Source organism: Podarcis bocagei (genome assembly GCF_964188305.1).
Source record: "Podarcis bocagei genome assembly, chromosome: 1".
NCBI classification, from domain to species: Eukaryota; Metazoa; Chordata; class Lepidosauria; order Squamata; family Lacertidae; genus Podarcis; species Podarcis bocagei.
The window spans coordinates 135,081,271-135,101,226 of record NC_138125.1 but is presented as its reverse complement, the minus strand read 5'-3'; the positions used below and the strand labels follow the sequence as shown (position 1 = coordinate 135,101,226).

Here is a 19,956-nt window from a genome sequence, read left to right as displayed (position 1 = left end):
CAGTCACACTTCTCTGAAGTCTCTCAGCCCCACTCACCTCACAGAGTGTTTGTTGTGGGGGAGGAAGGGAAAGGAGAATGTTAGCCGCTTTGAGACTCCTTAAAGGGAGTGAAAGGCGGGATATCAAATCCAAACTCTTCTTCTTCGCCCCATTCTCTTTCGGCAACTCCTCGCCGTTTCCCTTTAGTAAGCGATCGGGTAAATTTCCAGCAGTGGGAAATAAATGGAGAGGAGGAATGACTACCATGCGCAAATTAGTTAATGGGTGCTTTAAAGGAAAAGGAAAAGAGGGGATTTATATCAGCTGCTTGTTAGCCGCTGCTGGAGCTCAGGAAGTGGGAAAGGAGACAAAAAAACACCTTTCTGAGTGCCGAGAACAGTGAATGGCTGGCCGATTTTAATCCCCTCTCTTTTTCATTTTCTTTTTTGATAAACCACCAGCTAATTTGCACACAATGTTCATTAAGTGTAGCATATGGGCGAGCCTGCTCTTTCAACTCAAAAATCACTGCAATGGAATATATGGAACGGGAGAAGTAGAACTGGGTGGGTTACTTGGTGCAGGGAAAAGCGGGGGGGGGGGTGTACTACAGCCCTAAACTCAGATTATTCCTCCACCACCACCACCCTTTCGAAGTGATGTATGGAAGTGAGAGCTGGACCATAAAGAAGGCTGATCGCTGAAGAATGGATGCTTTTGAATTATGGTGCTGGAGGAGACTCTTGAGAGTCCCATGGACTGCAAGAAGATCAAACAGATCCATTCTTAAGGAAATCAGCCCTGAGTGCTCACTGGAAGGACAGATCGTGAAGCTGAGGCTCCAATACTTTGGCCACCTCATGAGAAGAGAAGGCTCCCTGGAACAGACCCTGATATTGGGAAAGATGGAGGGCACAAGGAGAAGGGGACGACAGAGGATGAGATGGTTGGACAGTGTTCTCGAAGCTACCAGCATGAGTTTGACCAAACTGCGGGAGGGAGTGGAAGACGGGAGTGCCTGGTGTGCTCTGGTCCATGGGGTTACGAAGAGTCGGACATGACTAAACGACTAAACAACAACAACAAAATGTGTGCACAGCAGTCATTTCCCTTAAAAAATAACCTTAAATAGAAAAAGGGGCGGTGGAGGGGGGTGGAAATCATTCTCCCCTGAGGTTGGGAAGGCCCACAGAAGGAAAACTAGTAGGAGCAATCAGAGCAATTGTGACTTTTTAATGTTAACTGGTGACAAAGTGAGAACAAGCAAGCCGAGCAGGAATCTGTTTGCATCCCTGGCCAGTGTGTGAAGGGACTCTCTGCACGTACTTCAATAATACGCATGCTGGCTGAGAGCACAGGGGTGTGTTCCTGCAGCACAAATCAGCAGGCGACAAGGCTGCCTTCTCTTCAGGCTGGGCTCAAGTCTTGATTCCGACCTTCCCCTCTAGTAGGAGTACCGGAGGCAAGGAACAAAACTGGTAACACATTTGCAAAGCTAAGCAGGGTCTGGTGTGGTTTCACATTGGATGGGAGACTGTGTGCTGAGATTTCCTGCATTGCAGGGGGTTAGACTAGATGACCCACAGGGTCCGTTCCAACTCTACCATTCTGTGGTTCAATGATTCTAAGCTATTTGTCCTCAGATTGGCTTCTGAAACCTCAGCTGCTGATAGATAAGAGCATCTGTCTGTAGCCTGCAGCTCACTCTAGAAGGCTGTCCAAGTAAGGAGCCTGGCCTGTGAAAAAGAATTAATTTTCCTTATAACCAGTTATCTTGCTCTCTTTTAAAAGTTTTCAATTACTTTTTCCTTCTCAAAGCAATCCAGTCTAGCAAGTGCCAATTTTTTATATCAGCAGGACTCCTGACTGATCATACATGGCATGTCTGATCCTTAGGGAGCTTTCTATAATTTTCTCCAGATATTTGCTAATTTATTATTTCAGTGACGCAAATTTGAGAGAGAGAACGAATGGACTTGGACACATTACAGCCCTAATGAAGCACTGTTAGGCACCATTGATTTAAGTGGGGGAGGTTTAAGTTGGGATCCTTAAATTTTGTATTTTCATCAATGGTCTCATGGCCTTCCAGCAAACGATGCAACAGCCTTTCTGACTCTAAGTAGCTCCGGGTGTGACTAGTCCTAGACAGGAACATGCTCAGGAATCCTCAAGGTACAGAATCTTCAGTCACACAGCAGAGAAAAAGAGGGATATAAATGAAGTAAGGTGGAATTTAATATTGCTTAACTCTGGCTGGATTGCACCTTTGATAGCTATCTCGCTGAATATAATGGCAAACAAAAAACTGCCTCAAAGCCCCACCTTTTTGGCTCCTGATCTAGGTAGGATGATATGCTTGCCCTCTTTTTGTGTGGTCTTCAGCTGGATCAGGAGCCACAAGTTTCCCCCACATGTTAAGCGGGTGGTGGTGGTAAAGAAGAAAACCTAGTGTCAGCAATAAGCGGTTGCTGAGGAGAAGTGGGGGGCAAGGGGTGTGTGACTGGGATAATTTTCCCCAGTATAAAACATTGCCACAGCATGCTTAAGGGGTCTACGCTTCCACTCGCCCCATGCCTAGAAAGCAGGGGTGTGAGGGGTTTTGCCTCTGCCCCACTGCTTTCCTCGGGAAAATCCACTCTTTGGTGCTAAATCAGAACAAACAGCAATCCATGGAAACCTCGCCAAAGAGCAGTTTTCCTGAGGGGGAAAGCAGCCGGGGAAGAGGAAGTTTGGATAAGCCCCCAGTCGAGGAAATTCAAGCCAAGTGCATTCAGAAAGCACCACTGCTCAAAGATCTGTCTGAGGGGTTGGAAAGAAACAAGTCTGCAATAAGTGAAATATATCTCACTGCTCCAAATGAGATAAACATATATCGATATTGCTGTGACATTTAAATAGGGTGTTCCAGATGCAAAAGAAGAGAGGGCTTTTGCAACCTTAACAGAAGAGGGAATTTCAGCCTCTGTGACTTGAAGGCCAAGCCAAGCCTGCCCGGAGTTCTCTCCGACACAACCGTGAAAGGTGAAGGAGCCCCTTCCCCGTTCAACGTTCAGAACAGAACAGGGGAAGAATTAAATTTTAAAAACCGGGCTACAGTTTTCAAAAAGCTAGCTTGAAAAAATCATTTAGTAAAATTACTATAAATTTGTTTTATAGTGCCATTGTTCTCCGTAGCTACCTGCAATTTGGTTTTTGAAGGGATCAGAATTAACAAAAAAGTTATAGCAATTACGTAGTTGTCAGCAGTTCGAAAGCACATCAAAGTGCAAGTAGATAAATAGGTACCGCTACGGTGGGAAGGTAAACGGTGTTTCTGTGCACTGCTCTGGTTCGCCAGAAGTGGCTTAGTCATGCTGGACACATGACTCCCTCGGCCAATAAAGCGAGATGAGCGCCGCAACCCCAGAGTGTCCTGCGACTGGACCAGGGTCCCTTTACCCTTTGCCAAATGATTCCAGGGTAGTTCACACTGATACATGAGCCAACATCAAATATGGACAGTTTACAATAGAACATATATGTAATAATAATAATTTTGACATTTATATGCCACTTATCTTGTCAGTGGATTGCCCAAGCCACTCTTGTAAACCGCTCCGATAGTTTTTTCTCTCACACACTCTTTTACAATCAAGCAGTGAATAAATTGCATGAAATAAATAACATTACAAAATACTTGCCTGTTTAAAACTTTTATAAATGGAGGCAATGTGGGAGGCCTGGTCTAAACAGGGACCTTGAGCATATTTTCCATTAACAGTCTCAGAAGGGTGCACTGCAGATATATTTTCTTCAAACCGCTACCTTCAGTTCTACGTCAGTGTATACTCAAAATATATGCAGAACTTGACTTCAGAGAACACACAAAAATTAACAGAAATATCAACAAGATTAAACCAGAATACAGAATCTATAAACAAACTGGTCGAGGAAAACGCCACCACGCGCCAAATTGCCGAAGAGGCCAAAGCCACTGCTGGAGAGACGCAGGAGAAATTAGAGCCACTTGCCAAGAAGGTCTATGAGCATGATGCAACTTTGGCCTTGTGGGAGTTACAGAGGAAAGAGAGAAACTTAAAATTAAGACTGATTCCGGAGAATGAAAGAGACAACCTTGTGGAATATTTGACACGGGAGTTTGCGGATTGTTGGGACCTTGAGGAAGACGAATTCAAAATCACAACTGCCTTTAGATTGGGTAAAAAGCAAGATAGAAAGACACCGAGAGATTGTCTGATCACACTCAGATCTAAGGAGGAAAGAGATAAAATTTTAGGACTACACTTTGAAAAGGCCTTGCAAATTGGAAATTCAGCTGTACAGATCTTTAAAGACATACCAAAATACATTTTGGATTTAAGAAACTTCTACAAGGACTTGGTTCTTTTGTTAAAGAAAAATTCTATCCGCTTCAGGTGGGAGTTCCCACAAGGACTGTCATTTGACTACAAGGCAAAGAAAGTGAAAATAAAGACAATTCAAGACAAAGACAAATTTTTGGCAAGATACCAGGAGGACCTACAGAAGGGGACTGTGGACGTACTTGCAGAACAGAGGAGAGCACTGGATATCCTGAATCTCTCGATTGGACAAAAACCACCACCATCAGAAGAAGAGCAACAACTTGGAGCTGTCGGAGGAGCCTTAAGAAAATAGCAAGATGGCTCTACAATTCCTTAGCTGGAATTGTAATGGGCTCAATGGGCCTTTGAAGAGAAGACAAGTATTTCATATATTGAATAGAGAACAACTGGACTTGATATGTTTACAAGAAACCCACATAACCAGAGCCCACAGGAGACTACTCACAAATAAAAGGCTGGGACAAGAATTTATTTCATCAGATAAAGTTAAGAAGAGAGGAGTGGTAATATATGTGAAGGAGAAATGGGCTCCAAAAATGATATTCAAAGATGAACAAGGGAGATACCTGGCTGTGGAGATACAAGTACAAGGAGAAAAATTCCTAGTTGTGGGAATTTACGCACCAAATGAAGGCAAATCTGACTTCTTTAAGAGACTCCATGAAACTTTGATGGACTATCTGGATTACAATATGATAATCATGGGAGACATGAATGGTGTGGTCTCCACTAATATGGATAAGGCACAAAGACTAACAGTCACCAAAGAAGGGAGGCTCCCTAAGACTTTTTTCGAAATGACTGAAAATATGGATTTGATAGACATTTGGAGAACAAGGAACCCTCTGGAGAGAGAGGGAACCTTTTTCTCCCAAGCAATGATGACCTGGACCAGAATTGATCAAATCTGGGTTACTAGTGGAATGGCTCCAAAGATTAAGAAAGTGGAAATCTGCCCAAAAACTTGCTCCGACCATAACGCCGTGAAGATGGAGATGAAACTTACAATAACTGGTCAATTTAGATGGAGAATGAATGACACCCTCTTTCGAGATAAGGAGATTCTCAAGAAGGCCCAAAAGACTCTAAAAGACTATTTTGAAATAAATTTGAGGACCGACGTGGAGAAAAGAGTGATCTGGGACGCAAGTAAAGCTGTTATGAGAGGATTTTTGATTCAACAAAATTCAATAAAGAGGAAAAAACAAAATGAGAAAAAAGAGAAGATCTTGGAAATGATAAAGGAAGGAGAGAGGAAATTAAGAACAAAACCAAAGTCTCAGGACATTTTAAGAGAGATCAAGTTATATCAAACTCAATATATGGAATTGATGAACCAAGAGATTGAATGGAAGATAAAGCAAATGAAGCAAAAGACTTTTGAATCAGCAAATAAATGTGGCAAACTTTTGGCATGGCAATTGAAGAAAAGGCAGAAACTAAATACAGTTACAAGCCTAGAGGTGGATGGAAAGAACATATCTAAACCCAATGAAATTAGAAATTGCTTTTTAAGTTATTTCAAAAAACTCTACACCCAAGGCCCGCAAAATGAAGAAGATATAGACAAATTCCTTGGAAGATATGGATTACAAAATATCTCTCAGCAAAGTAAGATGGACTTGAACCAGAGAATCTCAGAACAAGAGATAGAGGCTGCCATTCAGAATATGCAACTGGGCAAATCTCCGGGACCAGATGGACTGACTTCTAGATACTACAAATCGCTGAAGGAATGGCTGATTCAACCACTAAGAGAAGTTTGTAATGAGATTCTTGAGGGAAAAAGGGCACCTGAATCGTGGAAAGAGGCATATATTTCACTCATACCAAAGTCAGAGACTGAAAAGACCCAACTCAAGAACTACCGCCCAATATCACTCCTTAATGTGGATTACAAAATTTTTGCAGACATTTTGGCAAAAAGATTTAAAAGAGTTTTGATGGAGAAGATTCATAAAGACCAAGCAGGCTTTCTCCCTAAAAGACACCTAGCAGATAATGTAAGGAATGTAATAGACATCTTGGAAAAGCTGGAGGTGAATATAAATACTAAAGCAGTATTGATCTTTGTGGATGCGGAGAAAGCCTTTGATAACATCTCTTGGAGTTTTATGAGGAAGAATCTTCATGGGATGGGGGTAGGCCAGGGTTTTGAGAATGGTGTGGCTGCAATATATTCTGAACAAAAAGCTAAACTGATTGTAAATAATGTTGTGACTGAGGAACTTAAGATAGAAAAAGGAACACGACAGGGGTGCCCAATTTCCCCATTATTTTTCATTTCGGTTCTGGAGGTGTTGCTGAATATGATAAGAAATGACCAGCAGGTCAAAGGTGTGCAGGTCGGAGCTAAACAGTATAAGTTAAGAGCGTATGCAGATGACCTAGTATTGACTTTGCAAGAGCCAAACACTAGTACGAAAAGGGTCTTAGAAATAATACAACAATTTGGCCAGGTAGCTGGATTTAAGTTGAATAAGCAAAAAACTAAAGTTTTAGGGAAAAACCTAACAGATATGGAAAAGGAGAAATTTCAGGAGGAAACAGGTTTGACAGTGGTCAAGAAGGTGAAATACCTAGGGGTTTACTTAACACCTAAGAATGTCAATTTGTATAAGGACAATTATGAAAAATGTTGGTCAGAAATTAAAAAAGATTTAGAAATATGGTCAAATCTGAAATTGTCAATGTTAGGCCGAATTGCAGTAATTAAAATGAATGTATTGCCTAGAATGTTATTTTTGTTTCAGACCTTGCAGATTCTTGACAAGATGGAATGTTTTAAGAGGTGGCACAAAGACATTTCGAAATTTGTCTGGCAGGGCAAAAAGCCCCGAATTAAATTCAAAATACTGACTGACGCTAAAGAAAGAGGGGGTTTTGCCCTGCCGGACCTAAAATTGTACTATGAGGCAGCAGCTTTTTGCTGGCTGAAAGAATGGATGCTCCTCGAGAACACGGACATCTTGGATCTGGAAGGTTTCAATAATGCTTTTGGTTGGCATGCATATCTTTGGTACGACAAAGTTAACAGTACTTTTAAAAATCACATTGTTAGAAAAGCATTATTTAATGTTTGGATAAGATATAAAGACCTATTGGAAAATAAAACCCCTAGATGGGTGTCACCAGTGGAGGCTAAAGCAGTGAAGAAACTCAATATGGAGGTCGGATGGCCGAAGTATTGGGAAATCTTAGAACAGGATGGAGACAAGTTTAAACTACAAAGTCAGGAGAAATTGAAGCACAAAGTAGAAAATTGGTTTCAATATCGCCAAATAATGGAATTTTTTTAAACAGGATAGGAAAATCGGTTTCCAGGTGGAGAAATCAAAACTAGAGACCGAATTGTTAGAACCCAATACTAAGAATTTATCTAGAATGTATAACTTGCTGTTGAAATGGAACACACAGGATGAAACAGTTAAATCGGCTATGATTAAGTGGGCGCAGGATGTTGGACATAACATTATGTCAGATGACTGGGAATGGTTATGGAACACCGGTATTAAATTTACGGCATGTAATGCCTTAAAGGAAAACATTATGAAAATGGTTTACAGGTGGTACATGACCCCAGTCAAACTGGCAAAAATTTACCATTTGCCCGATAATAAATGTTGGAAGTGTAAAGAGACTGAAGGTACTTTCTATCACCTTTGGTGGACATGCCCGAAGATAAAGGCCTTCTGGGAAATGATCTATAATGAAATGAAAAAGGTACTTAAATGTACCTTTCCTAAAAAACCAGAGGCCTTTCTCTTGGGCATTGTCGGCCAATTGGTGACAAAGAAAGATAGAAATTTCTTTATGTATGCCACAACAGCAGCAAGAATACTCATCGCAAAGTATTGGAAGACACAAGATTTACCCACTCTGGAAGAATGGCAGATGAAAGTGATGGACTATATGACATTGGCTGAGATGACAGGCAGAATCCGTGACCAACGAAAAGAGACGGTGGAAGAAGAATGGAAAAAATTTAAAAGCTATCTTAAGGACTACTATAAATTGAATGAATGTTAAAATGTTGTGGTTGCCAGAAGCAATAGGGTACAGGGATACAAGGTTAGACAATAAAAGAGGACTAAGATGACAGAGATTAGAAAGTAACAATTGGGAGTTGCTAGTTGAAATATGGACATTGGGATGCAGAGAGGGGGGGTATGGGGAAGTCCAAGAAAAGAGGTTTATGAAAATATCTTTGAAACTATTCGTGTATGTTTGTCATTTTTTGTGTTTGTTTGTTTTTCTTAAAAATGTTGTAAAACCAATAAAAATTTATTAAAAAAAAAAAAAAACAAAATATATGCAGAACTTGAATGGCAGTGTGTCAGTCATCCATTGATTAAAAAAAAAGGAAAGCTCAAGTAAACTCTCTTGACAGTGTTCCCTTACCTTGCATCTGCCACGGTTGCTCGGACCACTCCCCAGGCCACCACAAAAACAGCCGGAAACCCTACAAATATGAAAAATTCATTGCCAACTGTTAGAACAGATTTCCCTTGAGGAACAAAAGAATAATTTATAATGCATTTCTGCTCACTCAGAGGATATTAACTGAAGCGTTTAGAAAGAGCAGGCACAAAAAAACCCAGACAGTGCCCTTTCCCCATGAACAAAGCAGAATGTCTGAAAGGTTGCGATCCACAGCAAGCAAAAAAACCTTCAATTTCTGCTGATGACAAATTGCAGCTAGCCTGAAGCTCACCTGCTTCCCATCCCATCTCCTCCTCCACTAAGTTCACATTTCAGTGACCGGTAACCAGTTTATATCATCATGCAAACCCTAAACTATGGTCACTTTTAACTAGGGTTTATTTAAAGAAGCCAGCTTCCTGACACCTGCTCTAGTGCAGATGAACGATTCGGATTAAAGTACACTACTTTATACTATCTGAATTAGATCTATAAAATCAGTTTTGGCCTTATACATCCCACTTAAGATATTTTGGGTATTCTGATCAATGCACTTTGGAGTAACAAAAAATTCCAGATTACGTGATGCTAAGAATTAATGAACTGTGAGACGGCTATTGAGGTTTCATACAGAGGTTTGGGTGGGGGAAGCCCATGTTTTATTTACAAAACATAAAAATACAAGAAAAGTGTTTATATCAAATGGATTGTAAAAAAAACCAAAACCAAAAAAACACACATCCAAGAAATATGGCAATAAAAACCCATACATATCAGATTCAAAAATGCTATAAAATTATTACTTTAAGAGTTATAATGCTATCAAAAAAGGAGAAGAAGGCATGTGACCTAACATGATCATCTTCATCTTCATCATGTTTATTGCAGTGCTTGAAGAACTCACCTTTTCAGGTAACTCTAAACTTAAGGGATATAACCATGTCCTACTTTGAAACAGACCCCTTCTCCTTCTCTTTCCACTTTTTGAGCACTTGGTTGAAAGAACGTGGTCCATTTCTGAATAATGCTGTTTTGCATGGTATCTCCTCTCTGAACAGATAAGATATGTACCTGCACATCATTATAGCTACTGTATATAACCACTCTGGCACTGAAGGAGGAAGAGGTTTTCCCCCAATAATGAGCAATTGTCACCTTAGTGCCTACTGAATAAATTTATTGCTTCTTCCAAATCAGTGTCACTTAGCACTTGATGATTTAATAACACACCTACTGAATTCAGAGCAATTTCATAACCTGTAATTTGATGAATATACCACAGAACGGTTTTCCAATATTATTTTATCTTCAAACATTCCCAAAATAAATGTGAATTTGTCAAAAGCTTATTTATTTTGGGACCCACACACCTCAGCAATTATTTTCTACATATTTTAGCTGTTGTTGGCATCTGTAAGAGTGTTATTATATTAGGATTTTATTATTATATAATTCCATTAGCTAATATTGAAACTCCCCCAACATAATAACCAGAGCTCCTTCAAATTAAACTCTAGCAATGAGATTTTGCAACCACATGAAATATACCTAAATGAGTTCTAGTGGACATTGTTTGGTGCCATGGTTTGATCCTAGTAGTCTACTTGGAAATAAGTTCAATTTATTTCAATAGGACATATTTCCTAGTAAGGTATTTATAACCAGCCTAGAATAATATAATAATAGTGTTTATTTTAAAAGATCTTCTGCCAACATTAAATTGACTTAAAAGAGAGCTTGAGAGTAAAAAAGCGGCCATCTTTTAGCTCTTGAATCAGAACTTTGTGGCTTTAATAGCTCCAAGCTTAAGGGGGAAATGCGTTTAAAATTTGTCTTTAATGAAATCTGCCTCCAGGCAAATTGAAATTAATCTGTTGTTTCTGGTCGAACAGGAACTTGCAGGTTATGTTAGTGCTTCAGAGTCTCTCAGAAGTATTAAGCAGAGGCAATAGTCAGAAGCAAGGAATGTGATGATCAAATACACCTCTATCCTGCTAGATTCAAACACTATTTTGATTCGGTCTGATTCAGTGTAAGCCAGTTTCACATTATTATGTGTACCTCACCTCCCCAAACAGTGAAAGAACCAGGTGAATTTGGCATTTCGCTTTCAAAGGAATTAAAACTTACAGTTAGTCACGGTCCCTGCTTCACATCATATTTGGAAACTCCTAGCCTTGCATCTTGACAAAATATAGCAGCCTTAGTTCTGATGGGAGCTTGTTAACGTAAATCACTCGGGGTCTAAGTTGTGCACAGAAACTTCCCTCACATCAAGCCTGCACACAGAAGCACTGACACAGCACAGACAGGGAGTGGGTTGCCTCCTGCCTCAAGTGTCTCATTAGCTAGACAGCTCTTCAAGCACAAGCGAGAACTGCGACATGCACAGAGGCATGGATAGAGCAGAGAACAAGGCAGACAGAGGCCAAACAATCCTTTATGAGACACGGATGCTGCTAGCAAACTACAGACCAACAGACTCCTCAATTTCACTTGATGGTGGTAAAGCTGTGTCTGGACTGAACCATTTCAGGCAGCGCCCGAGGTCTCACATGACGGAATGGTCCTGAACTAAACGTAAGGAAGAAAAGGTCCAGGGTTCTCCTAGACATGGCAGGTTTCTCTAGGTGCTTTTCTGCGAAGCAGCATACCATCCTGTGAGCCTCTTGTCTTCAGTGGCAAGTCCAGAAAAGGGATTTTACACCACAATGAGAGACCAGAGGGTTGCGGCAGCAGAGGTGGGCTTGAATCCTAAGACAGTTAACTCAAGGAAGTTCACAGAGGGAAGGGATGTTTCTTTTCTTCCCTTCAGACACTTGTGTCCCTAAAGCCTTTCTGCAAGGCTGTGGGCCGTCCTGGACAGGAGATGAGGAAGAGGGAGTTGCTGGACGATGGGCGATTTGCCACAAATCAGATTTGGATCCTGATATGCATTATAAAGTCTGATGATTTTTTGGGTTGATTTTTAAAAAAAGATTTGGGCATTGCCATTGTAGCAAAAATGACAAATTATATACGACTCTGAGACTGCAAGGCAGTGCAAAAGATCAAAGATTTCTCACTAAAGTTTGTGTTACGTTGGAACAATAAATATTGTTAACGTTTTGCTCCTATTCACTATTTTTTAAGTACAATGATTATCTGATTAGAAGTTTTAGCATTTGGGAGACATTCTTTTGTGAAATATTCATGAAATAAATTTGTATCTAGGCTAAGGCTGCAATCCTAATTACATGGAAGTAAATCCTATTGCAGTGAGAGATTTTACCTTCTTGGGCTCCATGATCACTGCAGATGGTGACAGCAGTCACGAAATTAAAAGATGCCTGCTTCTTGGGAGAAAAACAATGACAAACCTAGACAGCATCTTAAAAAGTAGAGACATCACCTTGCCAACAAAGGTCCGTATAGTAAAATCTATGGTTTTCCCAGTAGTGATGTGTGGAAGTGAGAGCTGGACCATAAAGAAGGCTGATCGCCGAAGAATGGATGCTTTTGAATTATGGTGCTGTAGGAGACTCTTGAGAGTCCCATGGACTGCAAGAAGAACAAACCTATCCATTCTGAAGGAAATCAGCCCTGAGTGCTCACTGGAAGTACAGCTGAGGCTCCAATACTTTGGCCACCTCATGAGAAGAGAAGACTCCCTGGAAAAGACCCTGATGTTGGGAAAGATGCAGGGCACAAGGAGAAGGGGACAACAGAGGACAAGATGGTTGGACAGTGTTCTTGAAGCTACCAGCTTGAGTTTGACCAAACTGCGGGAGGCAGTGGAAGACAGGAGTGCCTGGTGAGCTCTGGTCCATGGGGTCACGAAGAGTCAGACACGACTAAACAACAACAAAAATCCTATTGAACTTCTGAGTAAGCGTGCATACAATTGCACTGCATGTTCGTTCCACTTAAGTCCTGCTGAAATCATTGTGACTTAAGTCACAGCACCATCAGTCCTGCACGTCCTGTAAATCTGCTCTGGAGGGTTGAGGGAACTCCCCCAGAACAAATTTAGGGTGTGTGCAGGGAGAGGAGAGTGTTAGAATATTCCGTTCCACCTGAAGAGGAACAGGCATGACTGTTGTGTGTCACATGCCTGTTTACACTCCAGCACAGCACAGCACATCTTGCTGGGAACTTCCGTTTGTGTGTATAGCTTTTGCCCTTTTGCTTGGACACAAAGGAGAGCAGACATGTTTTTCCTTTGTGCTGATGCTGAATAAAATGCCTGTAAATACGCTTTACACAGTCTCTCTCTGCCCTTCCGTTGCGAAGAGTTCTTATCTCTGCTGGCTTGGCTGCCCAGCTTCTGATGGCTTCTGAAGCTCAGGTCGCAGTTACATGCTGATCCAAGGACCGGAGTTCGCACGGCTGCCGGCCGGTGGGCTGGAGCCAGCTGGGGGCCTGCCAATTGCCCCTGTTCCCTTGGACGCATCCCAACAGAGAGGTAGGGAGTTCCAGTGCACAACTAGAACTCCTTAGAATCATAGAATCGTAGAGATGGAAGGGACCCCGGGAGTCATCCAGTCCACCCCCCCTGAAATGCAGGAATCTCAGCTAAAGCATCCATGACAGATGGCTATCCTTGCAGTAGCAAAACCGATAAGCTGGTGTCAGGGAACTGCCATCGGAGGAAAGGGAGGTGGAAGGGCTCACAGAGGCTGGGAAGGAGTCAGCAGCGAAAGCAGGGACCAGCAGGGGGAGAGAGGGGTCTCTGGAGGAAGGTCTCATGAATGCGGAGAGAGACGCAGCAGCAAATGCAGGAACTAGCAGGGAAGAGGGAGGGATCAGGGACACGTCCAGCGAGAACAGCGGGGAGGTGTCAGAAGCTCCCATAGGGAGACCCATGCTTTGCCGGAAGCTGCCACGTCGTGAGTCCAGAAGACGCGTTTCCGTTAAGGAGCTTCTATGCTGGAAGCGCTTCCGCAGACAACCACTGTCGGAATCTACGAGTGACTAGGGCAGACATGTTTGAGGAGCTCTGTCACACACAGAGGTTTGTGGAGTTGCACAAACTCTGAGGGACCACGATTTTACGCACAAGCAGCTAATCATCCCATCATAGCATTCCGACAGTCTTTGTAAGCTGCCTGTGCAGGAGAAGGCATCATGAGCGACCCAGCCGGAGCCGGAGAGGCAGGAGTTGGAGCGGGTCCAAGCTTGGAAGATAGGTACCGAGCGTTGGAAATCCAATTGGCGCTGCAGACGGCTAGGCTTGAGGAGAGAAGGGCTCAGGATGCAGACAAGAAGGGGAGAGCCACCCAGTTCAACAGAAAGGTACCAGGATTGGTGCAGAAATTTGGGGGGGACCCCAAGGACTATCATGCCTTTAGAACAGAGATGCAATATGCTCTCAATGTGCAGTTTGATGAATTCCCTGACGAGGAATCGCGAGTTGCTTTCGTGATTGGGCATCTTGAGAGGGGGGCGAGAGACTGGGTTAGGCCCCTGATGGCAACGCACAATGACGTACTAAAGGACACCATGAAGTTCTTTCGTGCAATGGATCTCATGTTTTCCAGCGATATTGAGGAAGGAGTGGTGCGCAGACAGCTAATGGCTTGCAAGCAGGGAAGCTGATCTGTCCGTGAGTACTGGACTGAGTTCACTATGCTGGTTCACAGATTGGGGTGGGACTTATCGGCGGCACCCATTCAAATGCTATTTGAAGAAGGCCTGGCTTCGGCCGTGAAAGACGAACTGTCCCGGGGTCCTAGGGCGGATTCCATGGATCAGCTGACTAAATCTGCGCTGACCATAGGAGCGCGCCAGGAGGCGAGAGCTTTGGAGAGGCGGGAAGGGAAAGGGGAACGCTGGAAGGAGTTCCGCATTCCTGAGATTCCAGAGACAACTTTCCCGCCGGCAGAGCCGATGGAAATCGGAACAGCGCGCGCACTCACAGTTTCAAAGCCCAGTGAGGGGGCTAAGAAGGAGGGAAAAGGCGCCCGGAAATTCTATCTCTGCCAACAGCCAGGCCACTTTGCCAGAGTCTGCCCCCAGAGGAAGGAATGGCAAGGGATGGTGGGAGCTGTTGAGGGAAGAGAGCAGGGAGAACCGGAGCAGGTAAAAGCCAACGCCTGGTTGCCACAGTCGGGGCACAGCAGCCAGGCCAAAGAGCAGTGAAAGTGCCCATGCCAGAAGCTCCTCAACCTGCTCTAGTGATTGAAGTGTCGCTAGAGCTGCAAAATGGACACCCCCTAAAGATAAAGGCGCTGTTGGACTCAGGCAGCTCCTGCAATTTTATGAGCAAAGAGTTTGCTGCTGAACACCAGATACAGATGATCCCTTTAAGCAACCCCCTGCAGGTGACCACGATCGATGGCAGGGAGTTGTTGGGAGGAGGAGTCAGCTTGCAGACCGTCCCAATGATAATGAGGGTGGCAAGGCACACAGAACTGATAGCGTTTAATGTGGCCACCTTGGGAGGCGCTCCCATTATTTTGGGAATGAGCTGGCTAGCGCTACATGATCCGCTGGTTGGCTGGCATCAGAGAGTGGTTTCCTTTGGTTCAGCACATTGCTTAGAACACTGCAAAGGGGAAAAGGGTTCAGCAGGGGCCCAAGCCACCCTAGCAGGGACAGAAGTAATGGAGAAGGTGAAGGTACCACCACAATATGCAGATCTCAGAGACGTGTTCAGCGAGAAGGAAGCCGACCAACTACCCCCGCATAGGCCCTTTGACTGTCAGATCAATTTACTCCCTGGAGCACAGCTTCCTGTAGGCAAGTTGTATGCCATGTCAGACAAGGAAATGCAGGAGCTGCGAGAGTTCATTGACAAGAACCTGAAGAGAGGCTTCATCAGAGAGTCCAAAGCAGCGGGGGGTAGCCCAGTGTTTTTTGTGGATAAAAAGAACACGGACAAGCCGAGACTTGTGTGTGACTTCAGGGGGTTAAATGCAGTGACAGAACCAGTGGCTTTCCCTATGCCCAGGATTGATGACATTTTGACCAGGGTGAGGAAGGGAAAGATTTTTACAAAGCTGGATCTAAGGGGGGCGTACAACCTGATACGTATAAGGAAAGGGGATGAATGGAAAACCACCATGTTCACCCCTTTGGGGGCATTTGAATATTTAGTTATGCCATTTGGATTACAAGCAGGCTCAGCGTGCTTTCAATCGCTGATGAACCACGTACTAGGGCCTTTGCTGTACAAGAATTGCGTGGCCTTCCTGGATGACGTGTTGGTGTATTCTGAGAATGAGGAGCAGCATGTGAGAGACGTCAGAGAAGTGTTGCGCAGGCTGCTAGACAACCGGCTGTGGGTGAAACTGGAGAAGTGTCAGTTTCATACCAAGGAGGTAGAGTTCCTGGGGTACCGCCTGTCAGACAAGGGATTGGCTATGGATCCCGGCAAGGTCCAGGCAGTGCTGGAATGGAAAACTCCCAAAACCAAGAAGGATGTGCAGAGGTTCCTAGGGTTTGGGAACTTTTATCGTAAGTTTATCCGAAACTTTGCCCACCTGACGGCGCCCATAACGGACTGTCTCAGCAGTAAGAAGAAATTTGTTTGGACTGAGGAGGCGGAGCGAGCTTTTGAGGAGCTAAAAAGGGCCTTCGCCTCTGAAGAACAACTTCTGCATGTGGATTTACAAAAAAAGATGAGAGTCGAAACAGACGCATCAGACAGAGCCATTGGGGCGGTGCTCCTCCTGCAGCCGGGGGGGAGGAGTCAGAGTGGAGACCGTGTGCTTTTTTTCGCGAAAACTGAACAAATCCGAGAGGAACTACACGGTGTACGATCGAGAACTTCTTGCTATCCATGAGGCTTTCCGGAGATGGAGGCACCTGCTAATTGGTGCACAACATAAGGTGCAAGTGTGCACGGACCATAAGAACCTAGAGTATTGGAGAACTGCGCGAGTGCTCAACCAACGGCAGTTGAGATGGGCCCAGGAGTTTTCCAAATTTAACTTTGAGATTTGTTACGTGCCAGGCCCAGAGAACGTTAGGGCGGACGCTCTCTCACGCAAACCTGAATATTTGGAGGGGGAGGGAGCACCCGAAGAGACCCATGTCATTCCAGAGGACCGCTGGGTGTGTGGGGCGGCATTGGTGGGGCAAAGGGAACTGGTAGAGGGAACGGTGCATGATGAATACGCCCAGGACAAACTCAGGGGTCTCAGGAGGGAGGGAGACAAACCCGGGGGTTTTGAGGAGAGAAACGGGGCGTTGTATTACAAGGGAGCGTTATATATACCTGAAGGTGAATTGAGGGAGAAGGTACTCAAGCAACTGCACGATAGCCCCACAGCAGGGCATTTTGGGCAACACAAAACCATGTGGCTGGTTACCAGGGAATTTTGGTGGCCCAAGGTCAGGGAAGATGTGCGGGAGTATGTGAGAGGGTGTGACCAATGCCAACGAGCCAAGGGGGAGAGGCGGGCACCGGCAGGGTTATTAGAACCACTACCCACACCTGAAAGACCATGGGAAACAGTGGCAATAGATTTCATGACTGATCTGCCAAGGTCCAGAGGGAAAACAGCCATCATGGTTGTGGTAGACCTGTTAACCAAAATGGCCCACTTTATAGCCTGCTCACATGCGGTCACGGCAGAAGAAACCGCTAAATTGTTTGTAGAAAATGTGTTTAGGTTGCATGGCGCCCCCTTGAGGGTGGTTTCAGACCGAGGGAAACAATTTACTTCCAGGTTCTGGAGGAAGCTCATGAGCTTACTGCATGTAGAGGTTAATTTCTCAACTGCCCGGCATCCTGAAACCAACGGGCAGGCGGAAAGAGCTAATGGCGTCCTCCAGCAATATTTGAGGTGTTATGTGAATGACAGAGAGAATGATTGGGTGGAGAAGCTGGCGTTGGCAGAATTTGCCTACAACAATGCAGAGAACGTGTCCACGGGGATGAGCCCCTTTTTGGCTAATTACGGGTGCCATCCCCGAGCCTTCCCAGGGGGGGAAGGGGAGAACTGGAGCGTTCCAGCTGCAGAACAGTTCGTAGAGGAAATGGAGGCGATCCATCGCCAGCTCCAACTTAACTTAAACAGGGCTAAGGAGGAATATAAGAGGCAGGCAGACAAAAACAGAAGAGAAGGTGAAACCATTAGGGTGGGGGACCAGGTGTGGCTGTCAACCCAAGGGTTACCATTCAAAGGGGGTTGTAAGAAGTTAAGACCCAAAAGACTGGGCCCATTTGAAGTCACGCAGCAGGTCAACCCAGTGGCTTTCAGACTCCGGTTACCGAACCACATGAAGCTGCACCCAGTTTTCCACAGGTCGCTGCTGTCACCGTATAAAGGGGACAGAGAAGGGAGGGTCAATAGGGGACCAGCAATGGAGGAGAAGGAACACAGCTACCATGTAGCGGAGATTCTCGATTCCAGGTGGAAGGGAGATCAAGTAGAGTATTTGGTAATGTGGGAAGGGGAACCGGAGTCGGAAAACACCTGGGTCATGGCAGAGGATGTAGGTGACGAGGTTTTAATAGAAACTTTTCATCAGAGGTTCCCACGCAAACCTCAGCCAGTGGCGAGGTTCCGGAGGGAATACTTTGCCACCACCGACGAAGAAGAAGAGTTGGAGGGGTTCCCCGATTCCGAGGAGGAGGAGGATTCAGTGAGCCGGAACGAAGACTGATGGAGGGAAATGTTCGAGACGTCGGAAGATGAAGAGGATTCTTTTCGGGGTTTTATCTCCTCACCGCCCAGAGGAGAGAGAATGGGCGGGGGGGAAGGGGGCCCTGGAGGGGAGGTGGATGTCAGGGAACTGCCATCGGAGGAAAGGGAGGTGGAAGGGCTCACAGAGGCTGGGAAGGAGTCAGCAGCGAAAGCAGGGACCAGCAGGGGGAGAGAGGGGTCTCTGGAGGAAGGTCTCATGAATGCGGAGAGAGACGCAGCAGCAAATGCAGGAACTAGCAGGGAAGAGGGAGGGATCAGGGACACGTCCAGCGAGAACAGCGGGGAGGTGTCAGAAGCTCCCATAGGGAGACCCATGCTTCGCCGGAAGCTGCCACGTCGTGAGTCCAGAAGACGCGTTTCCGTTAAGGAGCTTCTATGCTGGAAGCGCTTCCGCAGACAACCACTGTCGGAATCTACGAGTGACTAGGGCAGACATGTTTGAGGAGCTCTGTCACACACAGAGGTTTGTGGAGTTGCACAAACTCTGAGGGACCACGATTTTACGCACAAGCAGCTAATCATCCCATCATAGCTGGGTATCACCCATACCAATTTTACTAGGACCTACGCAAAACTTATTTTGGCTGCAATCCTTGCACGCTTCCCTGGAAACAAGTTCTGCAGAACACAGTGGGGCTTCTTCTTCAGTAAGCATCCTCAGCATTGCACTGCCAGTTTGGACCTAACTCACAAAACTGAGAAAATATGTAAACCACCCCCTTCTGATTTTGTGGTTTGCAAAAAGAATTAAAAAAAAAAAAATAGAAAAGCATTGCCCAAGAGATAATGTTAGAATGGACAGAACTGCGGGACACAGTGGAAGACAGGAGTGCCTGGCATGTTCTTGTCCATGGGGGTCACGAAGAGTCAGACACGACTAAATGACTAAACAACAACAACGATCTAGCTTTAAATGGAAAGACAATGCTTCAATGAGAGACAAATGTACCTTACCCCAGCCTGTTAAGATGAAACCCCACAGGTACTGGGTATCCGAAAAGAAAGCCACAAATATTAAGCTGTGCAGATAGAGGCCTTCAACCAAGATCCAGTAGTAGTTGGTCGTCAAGAAGTAAATAAACATCACCACAGTAATCTTGCACCAGACCTGTCAATCGGTTCAAAATAAAGCAGCACAGTTGTGGTGGTCAGGGAAACAGTTAAATGTAGTAGTATACTTGCATATTTATCCTAGACTTCCAGTTTCAATGGCCTTATTAATTTGGCATCAAGGCCAAGGCCAAGGCTATGACTCATGTTAACTAATGTTGTTCAGTAAGTTTTACTGTTCTTTGTCGTCCCCACACAAAGAATTGTTTCAATTCTGTATTAAATTGTGAGTCATATGTAATGGTTGTGAAAATAACGGGAGTCTGTTATGTGCTTTAAAAGCTACACAATTATTGCCAGCTACTTAAAAACAGTCTCTTCCACCAGATCGACACTTTCGCAGCCATTGTGCTGCCCACCAGTGCCACAATCAGTGTTTGCGCAGTGACACAAAAGCTGTGAATTGAAGGCGTGCTTCCTCACATACCCAGACAGACCCATC

The 19,956-nt window shown here is 44.6% G+C and overlaps 1 protein-coding gene across 3 annotated transcripts in view; it reads right to left on the bottom strand.

The window, feature by feature from the left end:
- PTH2R (parathyroid hormone 2 receptor) overlaps positions 1 to 19,956 on the bottom strand; it is a 57,930-nt gene that overhangs the window by 19,661 nt on the left and 18,313 nt on the right. For all 3 annotated transcript variants that reach the window (XM_081174907.1, XM_081174908.1, XM_081174909.1), the window contains 2 exons: positions 19,359 to 19,512; positions 8,749 to 8,809 (listed from right to left, as the gene is read on the bottom strand). In XM_081174907.1, the coding sequence (XP_081031033.1) occupies positions 8,749 to 8,809; positions 19,359 to 19,512 (215 nt within the window). The remainder of the gene's footprint in view (positions 1 to 8,748; positions 8,810 to 19,358; positions 19,513 to 19,956) is intronic.